Source organism: Puma concolor, chromosome D2 (assembly GCF_028749965.1).
Source record: "Puma concolor isolate L17-30 chromosome D2, mPumCon1.1.hap2, whole genome shotgun sequence".
NCBI lineage: Eukaryota > Metazoa > Chordata > Mammalia > Carnivora > Felidae > Puma > Puma concolor.
The window spans coordinates 88,588,435-88,597,686 of NC_141677.1; the positions used below are offsets into that span (position 1 = coordinate 88,588,435).

Sequence of the window (9,252 nt, forward strand, 5' to 3'; positions counted from 1 at the left end):
TGCAGAAAAAGCATCTGTCAAAAGACAACACTCATGGAGGAAAAAACTTCGTATTAACTAGTTGCGGAATGGAACCACAGTCACCTGGAAGAGGTATTTTGAGACTCCCACCACACCTAGCATGCTTGTGGTGGGGTTAAAAATACTTCCTTTAGGGGCGCCTGGGTGGCTCAGTCGGTTGAGCCTCCGACTTTGGCTCAGGTCATGATCTCGCGGTCTGTGAGTTCGAGCCCCGCATCGGGCTCTATGCTGACGGCTCGGAGCCTGGAGCCTGCTTCGGATTCTGTGTCTCCCTCTCTCTCTCACCCTCCCCTGTTCATGCTCTGTCTCTCTCTGTCTCAAAAATTAAAAAAAAATTAAAAAATTAAAAAAAAATACTTCCTTTAAAAATCAAGAATGAGGTGGGGGTGCCTGGGTGGCTCAGTCGGTTAGGCGGCCGGCTTTGGCTCAGGTCACGATCTCACAGTTGGAGGGTTCAAGCCCCACGTCGGGCTCTGTGCTGACAGCTGGGAGCCTGGAGCCCATTTCAGAATCTGTGACATCCCCCCTCTCTCTGCCCCCTTCCCAGCTCACGCTCTGTCTCTGTCTCTCAAAAAATAAACGTTAATTTTTTTTTTTTTTAATCAAGAATGAGGCAAAGATACCCCTTCTGGCAACTTCTGTGCACCCTTATGCTGGAGGTGGTCACCTGCCCAGTGAAACAAGAAAAGGGTCAGGTGTGTGCGGTGTTTAGTTTCAGCTCCGTTTAGCAGAAAGCCCAAACATTTGCTTCAACAAAGTAGGAACGGCTCGTGCCCCGTGGCCTCCGTGGCCTCCGTGGCCTCCTGGGGTCGTGGGGCCCTCCCTCTGGGAGCTGCACGCACCATCCCGAGTTGCAAAAATGGCTTCAGCGAGGGCAGGGTGAGTGCATCATTCCGCAGTCTACAAATTTTCAAAGTACAACCTTCAGAACAAATAGCACCTTCAGTGTTTCAAGGAAGAGTGTAGCTGTTTGGTGTGGCTTTCATACACGCACCCCAGACACGCTTCCCTCCCCCTTGCTTCCCATGCTGTCCTGCAGTGCTGGTCATGTCAGGCGAATTGCTACACGCTTATTTTTCTGAATGGCCTAATCCACGGAATACAGCACATAATGGAGAATATCAGAAATAGCAAAAACCCTGTATTTTGGTGAAGGAGACGACACTTCTTTTAAAGTCAAAATGAAGGGGCACCCGGGTGGCTCGGTCAGTTGAGCGTCCAACTCGATTTCAGCTCAGGTTTTGATCTCACAGTTCATGAGATCGAGCCCCATGTCAGGCTCTACCTGACAGTAGGGAGCCTCCTCGGGAGTCTCTCTCTCTGCCCCTCCCCAGCTTGTGCTCTCCCTCTCAAAATAAATAAATAAACAAACAGTAAAAGTCAAAATGAAAGTCCCAGAACTTTTAGGCCATCTGACTAGCATTGTGTGTTATCACATCAGAAAACCAGCACAGCCCACATCCTCGGAAATACTATCCTGGAGCCGGGGAGCACGCGCAGATCGGAGCCTGGGGGCCGTGCTGGGGCCGTGCCCCAGTCCAGGAGAGCCTGCCCAGCACCGGGATGGGTCCACGGAGCAGGTCACAGGGCAATTCAGGCGATGCATAAATTGTGTTAGTATTTACATGTCCATCGTTTTACTTGACAGAAACTAGCATTTCCTTGTTAGGAAACAGCTCACAGGGACAAAAGCACATGTGAGATCGCATGTCCTGGAAGGGACAGTAGACACCAGTCCCATGACCCAGCCTGAGAAGTGCCCAGTGTTGCCTTTTCGGAAGTTGCCCTCCAGACTGCTTCCTTGTGATCCTTGGGATCTGACCCGCTCCACCCTGGGGGCCCACGGACACAGGACCTGGGGGCCGGGCCGGAGCAGCGCCCTCTGACCCCAGCAGGCGCTGCTGTTGCAGGGGTGCCCTGCAGCTACTGTAGGTGCCCAGCAGGGGCTCTGAGAGCGCCTGGGCCGGAACCTCGTCACTGCGCCAGCAGGACCCTGACTTCCGAGCCTCAGGGTTGGCTCCCGGGGCTCAGAGGGCTTCTCGTCACCCAGACCGCCAGGCCTATTTGTTATGTCACTTGTTTAATGACACTGATGAGACACCCAGGCTTGGTGGCTGGGTCATCGTCTGCGGTCTCCATGGTCCCACACCCTGGTCTGGCCCTACCAGGGGTCACCCACAGTCCATGCCACTGCACAGCTCGACCTTCTCTTTGTCCCCCGCACCCTCAAAGGGGCGTGTCCCCCTCGTCCAGTTGGCCTCCCAGAGGCAGGGCTGCTGTCTCTGAGTCCGCCAGCAGCACCTGGGTGTGAAGCACGGAGAGGGCACAGACAGGGGTGGGGCACGACTCTGGAGTTCGGGGATGTGGGTCCTGAGACTGGGGTGGCAGAGGCCCCAGGCCTCTGTGCGTGTTCCCGATGGATGAGCCCTTCCAAGTTGCTCTGGCAAGCTCAAGACCTCCTATGGGGGACACACTGGCTGGAGGAGGGCCTCAGGTCCACACAGCTGGGGGCCGGGCCAGGACATGCAGGGACCCGAGTCCTCCCTGGGAATGCAGACAGGCAGCAGAAGTCTCGAGGAGGGACAGACGTCTGCCCCGGGGCAGTACCCCTTTCCAGAAGAGGAGAAAGTCTTGGTCTTCACAAGCTGGCTTCAGCCTTGCCCAGGAACAAGGGCACCTGGCTGGGGCGGTGGGGGGGGGGGGGGAGCCACAGAGCTTTGCTCACTTTTGGGTGGTCTGTGTGCCAAGCCCTGGTCAGATGAAAGGGCTGTCGACCAGCCCAGTGAGGGGACCTGGGCAGAGAACCTCCCAGGTAGGCATCTTGGGTCAGAAATGGTTATGGAGAGACACCTTAGCAAGCTGACTGAGCGTTCCTGACTGGGTTGGGGCTGCTCAGCCAGACTGTGTGGGTGGTGTTGGGAGCCGCGTGTGCAGAGCCGTGCTCTGTGGCGAGAGCACCGTTGGGGTGGAGACCAAGGGACGGTGGACAGATGCCAGGCGGTGGGCACCTCGTGGTGGTTTTCCTTGTGTTGGTGTCTTGGTCAGCTTTGCCTTGGAGTATCTCAAATGACCACCATGATCCTCAAACTGTTTGCTAAGTGAGCCTTGTCTGGCTGTACGATTTGGCCCTGACTTTCAGGTACTTCAGATTTGAGCGGATCAAAGTGCTGGCCCGCAGGCAGTGTCCAGACTGGGGGGGCATGGCCCCTCGGCCCCTCAGTGAGCTCCCTGTGTGCCATGGCCCCCAGCCACCCTCTCCAGTGTATTTACAGACTTGTGTCCTTGCGGATGGTGCCTGGAGTTGGGTTGTGAGTGTAAACAGCACACTGCAGGGGCAGTGGTGCACACGGGGAAGGTGGAAGGGGAAGGGGCTTCCCGGCCCTGTCTGGTCGCCACTGGTCACCTCAGCAGCTGGCACTTCAGGAACTGGGTTGGTGTCCCTTTAAAATCCATTGTGGGGCACCTGGGTGGCTCAGTCGGTCAGGCGTCCCACTTCGTTCGGCCCAGGTCACGATCTCATGGTTGGTGGGTTCAAGCCCCACGTCGGGCTCTGTGCTGACGGCTTGGAGCCTGGAGCCTGCTTCGGATTCTGTGTGTGTGTGTGTGTGTGTGTGTGTGTGTGTGTGTGTCTGCCCCTCCCCCACTCACACTCTGTCTCTGTGTGTTTCAAAAATAAATAAATGTAAAAAAATTTTTTTTTTGTTTTAAATCCATCGTGAGTTCTCGTTTTCCCAGAAACCTAGGGAGGATGATGGCTACTGACAGGCAGGTTCAGGTAACGGGACTTTGAGCAGGTTCCTGCGCTGTTTCCGGGGCAGCCTTCGCAGGGGGCAGGGCTGGGAGCCCCCGCCCGCGGTCTGGGCCCCACGGGCTGCAGGGCGGGTTGGGCGGCAGGACGGGGGGGGGGGGGGGGGGGGGGGGGGGGGAGGGGGGGAGCTGCCCCCGCGGGCCCCCCCCCCCCGCCCCCCTCCCCCGCCGCAGCGAGCAGAAAGCGGGCCCTGTGGGTTTTCGCGCCACCACCAGGCGAAGCGGAGTGTTGGGGACGCCGCGCAGTCCGTCCAAACGGGGGACCGTCCTCTTCCAGTTCACTCGGCGCCCGATTCCCGAGTTAACCCCGCTGGTGGGAAAGCAGCAGGCTGGGCCGCGCGGGTGGCTCTCATCCCGCCTCCTCAGACGCGCCCCGCGGGCTCCCCCACCCCGGCCGAGCGCCCTCGCGCGCACCCACCCGCACACGTGGACCCCACGCACGCCCCCAGACGGTAGTTCACCGCAGCCTGCTGGGCGCGCCCTACGAAAACCTTAAGTGTGGGGGGTCCCTAAAGTGGGCGTGTGGGTTTCCATGTGGTCGGGACGGCACCAGACCTCATCCGGGGACGTAGCTGGTGAGTTTCACCTAAAGGCCCTGGCTCCAAACTGTCTCCCCCGCGGTTCGGGCCTCAGTCTCGTAGCCAGTTCTGAGCGCCCTGCTGCCCGGGTTAGGGGCGCAGGAGCGCGCCACGGAGTAAACCCCACGACGCCTCACGGTTTGCACAAAACGGGAAGCTCCGAGGGCGCTGCACGAAACCATTCACCGCTTTTCACGGAAGTGTGGGAGGCACGGGGTTTTTAACCCCCGTTTTAAAATGTGTGTAAGGTGCCCACGAGTGCACTCGAGGCATCGGTCATCACGTGTATCGACGACGGCGGAAACACAAAAACGGAAAAATGAGACACAAAGGCACCGGAGGCTCCGGAAGGCCACCCAGGGCCGAGTTCCGCGCCCGGACGCACGCGGCCGGCGCGCTGGCGCTGGGACCCACGTCGCAGCCCCTCGTTGCCCTAGGACAGGTAATACATGCGGTAGGCAGCGACGGGCGCGGCGACGAGTCCTGGCGCCTGCGGCGGGGAGCCCGCTGCGCCCGCGTACGCAGCCGGGGGGCCGGGCAGGGGCGCGCCCAGGGCGAAAGAGGGCAGCAGCGGCTTGGCCGCCAGCTTCAGCTTCTCCAGCTCGGCCTCCTGCAGCCGCTTGGCCTTGGCGCGGCGGTTCTGGAACCAGATCTTGACCTGCGTCTCGCTGAGGCTCAGGCTGCTGGAGAACTCGGCGCGCTCGGCCACCGACAGGTACTGCTTCTGGCGGAACTTGCGCTCCAGCGCCAGCAGCTGCGCGGTGGTGAAGGGCGTCCGCGGCTTGCGGTTGGTCCTGTGCTTTCGGAGGGCGCAGGGCGGAGGGCTGGGAGCGCCTGGGAGGAGAGACAAGCACAAAGCGGATGCTCCGACGCCAGCAGCGCGCCCCCTTGCCCACGCTTCCGAACCCCGGCAGAGCCCGGTTACGCGTGCCGGTCGCGGCCCTGAGGCACGACGAGACCCAGAAAGCACTGGGGTAAGAGAGGCAGGCCTCAGGGGGACGGGGCGGGGGGCCCTGGACTCGGGGTCTACCCTCCAGGGAGGGGGGACCGTGCTCACTCCGAGAAGCGAGGGGCTTGGGCAGGAGGCGGCCGCAAGAACTGAGCGGCGAGCACTGGGGCGAGGAGTTGGCGAAGCGGGAATTAACCGTCGCGGGGACGGACGGGGGCGGGGGGCGCTGGCGCCGGAAAAGCTCTGAGCCAAGAAGCCGCGGGTTCAAGGGCTTCGGGCTCCGCGTCCGGATTGGCGCGCGCGAGGGGGCCCGGGTGGGTTCGGTCTTTTCTTTGCGCGCAGGCCAGGCGCGTTAGTGGCTACTTGGCGAAGTTAGGGGTGCCGGCGGCCTTTCCGCCCTCGTCCTCCCAGCGCGGGCCGGGGCGGGGGCTCTCCTGGCTGCCTGGGACCGAGAGACAGGGCACTTACGTGGGGAGGACGAGCGGGCGGCCGGCGGGAACCAGGCCCAGGGCTCCGCGGTGCCCCGTGGCCTCTCCTCCCGGGGCTCGGTGGGCCCCGCGTCCAGCCCGCGCTCCGCCTCCAGCAGCGACTCGACGCTGAAGGGCAGCGGGCCGGGCCCCGCGCGCCCCCCGCCGAACGTCTGGAGCCCAGCGGGGTTCATGCTGAGCGACGCCGGGGCCATGCGCCGTCAGGCGGGCGCAGGGCTGGCGAGGCCCGGCCGGCGCGCCGAGAAGGTGGCTCGCGGCGCGATCGACCCGGGCTTGGCGGCACCCCCGCCCGCGGAACCCTATAAGAAGGCGGTGCCCCTTTCATGCGCCGTCATCCAATCGCCGCGGCCGCTGCCGCGCGAGCCTGGGTGTCCATTGGCTTCGCTGACCTGGGAGGGCCGAAGGGACAGGCCGGGGTGGGCCCGCCTCCTGGGACCCAGTGCCCCTGTCCCGCTCCCAGCGCCCGCCAGCCTCTCCCGGAGCTCTGCGGGCCGGGCCCGCGCTCCTCCGGTCCGGGAGGTGGCCGAGGCACCCCGGGGAGCTCGTGGAGCTGGCCTCGGCTCCCCCACCCGGAGGAATCGACGACGGGTGCGGCCTCGGTGGAGCTGGCGTGGGAACACCGGCCTTGACCGCGCGCGGTTCCTGCGAGGCCGAGCGCGCGGCGCCATCAGAGGCGGGGTCGGCCCCGTGGCTCCCCCGCCGCTCTTCTGCTGCGCCCCAGCCGGGATTTGGAACCCTGGGTCCTCTCTCCGAACCCTGGGGGCCGCGTAGGACGGACCCGAACCCGGACCGGCGACTGCTTCTGTCCCCTTGAAGTCGCCTTGGCCCTGGGTGGCTTTTCAGGCACCTGTAGCTGCTTAGCACCCTCCCGGACAGGGGCCGCCGTCATGCTGCCCGAGTGTCTCACGGCCTGGGCTTAGGAGCCACCATCGGTGTGGGTCGAAGGGCCCTGGGCACAGGGGCTGGGGGGTGGGGGTGGGGGGGCGACCTCTTACCAACTCGGTCACAGGGCTTGGGACAAGCGCAGAGTCACTGGGTCACTGGGTGTTTACTGTCGGGCTCTCCCGCTCAGCACTTTCTTCCCAGGCCCACCGGGACCTGGGACCAGGGCAAGATCCAGCCGGGAGGGGCCTCGGTGGGTTGGGCTTCCTGGGGGGGGGGGATGCTCCTGGGGAGATAGGATTCCCCCCTCCCCCTGTGCAGCTCGGAGAAGTGGGAGCAGAGGCCCAACAGAGACCTGTGCTTATTCAGATTCTTTTTCCCAAACTGGACCAAATCTGGTTGAAAAGCCTTCTGTGCCATAACACTGAACCCTCCGTCTGCAGTGTCTCCCTGAAGTTTTGGAACAGATCATGAGATGCGTTGGCCTGTACCGACTTCTTGTCTGGTTAACATCCCAGAGCACAGAAACAGCAGTGTGAATCAGCATATTTTTAGTTTTGAAAAACCAAAGTTGCTTTAATGAGATCCAGCTTTGGGGGACAGTTAACTGTCTGGCTCAGCCAGAGAAACTCAATTAAAAAGTGTTTTCTCCATGCACATTTAGAAGCGGGGCTGAAAGGGCTCTCACACCAGGCTCCAGGGCCAGGTCTGGTGTCTTGGGCCAGGCCAGCGCCCTCTATAAACCAAGACGGATTGCCCCTTTCTAACGTAATAAAGACGTTCCGAGTTGAATGAGGATAATTGCATCATTAAAGCACTTTCTGTGAAGAACTCTCTCAGGGTAGTTTATCTCCAGCAGGCCAGTCCCAGGAGTGTTTGAAGAAGAATTTTAATAAGGATGACAGCCAGCCGCCCTAGCCTGCCCCATGTCTGCCCAGGACACTCTGAAGGTGGCATCTGGGGGGGTGAAGCGGGAGTCTGTGCTGTGGTTCGGCTGGCCGGGGCAGAAGGATGGGGTCTCGGGGCCAGCCTCCAAGAAAGTCTTGCCCTTCCCTGTGGTGTCCAAATTGGCGTTTGTCCCCCCTGGCAGGGCAAGGCCGGGCCGGTGCTGACCGGGCCCTTGCCGGGCATGGGCTCCAGCAAGGTGGCAGAGAAGGGAGGGAAGATTTGGAGGCTGGGGGGGGGGAGTGTCCAGGATCGGACGTGAAAATCCAGACCCCAACACTCCGCACAAACAGGTCTCCGACGCAGCACAGTACCCTCCGCACCCCTGGGGCCTGGCCAGTAGGACAGGGGGTGGTGGACCGACAGGGGACCCCGTTTCTGTCAGTGTAATGGCTCTGGACGTAGAAACCCATGTCTCATGTGTCAAGAAAGACTGGACGCTGTCCTTGGCCACCAGGAGGGCTGAAGTTGACTGTGGTCACTTGGCTTCCCGGCAGCCTAGGAGCAGGCCAGCCAGCCGTGTTGTGTGAACGGGAGGCCGGGAACAGCCTCTGGCCGCAGGCCCTTCTTGAGGCCACTGCCCCGCCCCCATCGCAGGCGTGCCCCTGAGAGGGTGGCAAAACCCCACAGACCGTCCACCTCAGCCCGCACTTGGACAGACCTCTTCCCAGCTTGAGTGGCGCTGTCTCCCGCTGTGATCTGCTCCCACTCTGAGCCGTGAGGGACAGAAGCTCAGGCAAAGGCCACCTCCTTTTGGCGCTGACTTCGGGGGCAATGAGCACGTCCTTAGTTCGCAGAAGTGAGTGGCAATCACAGAGCCGGAGGTTGGGAGGCCCCGCTAGGAGCGCCCGTGGGGGAATCAGTGTAATGAGATGGCTTTTGAGAAGGGACTCATTCTGTAGGGTTTATATGGCCAAGTTCGGAACCGCACCGGACTGAAGCAGAAATGCTGCTCACAAAAGTTGGCGGAGGGAAGTGTTGGCCACTACGGGCGCGAGGTCAGGGAAAGCCCGTGACATCACTCTTCTGAAGAAAGTCATCTTCCCCTCTCGGATATCGGTGATGCGCATCCAGTCCTTGATGAAAACCCCCAGTGGACTTTCCCTTGTATAGCAGCTGGTGGTAATCAGGTGGCACACAATGGGACCATTGCTCAAAGGACGGGCCACCTGCTGCCGGGCCTCTTCCAAAGGCCGCACTTCCCACACAGTGTCATCTTCCGGGAAAAGCCTGTTGGAAACCACCATTTGTTCGTCACCCTCTTATGTCGCTGTCGCCAGCAGTATGGCAGACAGCCTCCCATCCACCCTGAAGGGCCCGGACACCCCCTCCCCAAAGGCACGTGTGTTGGGAGTTTGACTTTTTCCTTCTCGACTTGTTAGGAAATTGCTCCAGACGCCGGTGGCACTTTCCCCACAACTCTGGCCAGAGGGAGACCGACTGGCGTGAGCTCCAGCGGCAGTGGCACGAGAAGGGGGCAGCTGGGACACGAGGTCCACCTGGAGACGCTCTGGTATCACGTCACTCAGGGGAGTGTTCCGGAGGGGGATCGTCAGAGGAGAAGCCCATCCTGGTTGAGCGA

At 61.6% G+C, this 9,252-nt stretch overlaps 1 protein-coding gene across 1 annotated transcript; it reads right to left on the minus strand.

Annotated features, from left to right (window-relative positions):
- Positions 1–4,243: 4,243 nt before the first annotated feature.
- LOC112854717 (homeobox protein MSX-3-like) lies at positions 4,244–6,098 on the minus strand. Its single transcript, XM_025918268.2, has 2 exons — positions 5,824–6,098; positions 4,244–5,240 (listed from the first exon to the last, which is right to left on the minus strand). Exons 1-2 carry the CDS (start codon positions 6,035–6,037, stop codon positions 4,840–4,842), a joined length of 615 nt encoding a protein of 204 aa, XP_025774053.2. The 5' UTR covers positions 6,038–6,098; the 3' UTR covers positions 4,244–4,839.
- Between the last annotated feature and the right edge of the window lie 3,154 nt (positions 6,099–9,252).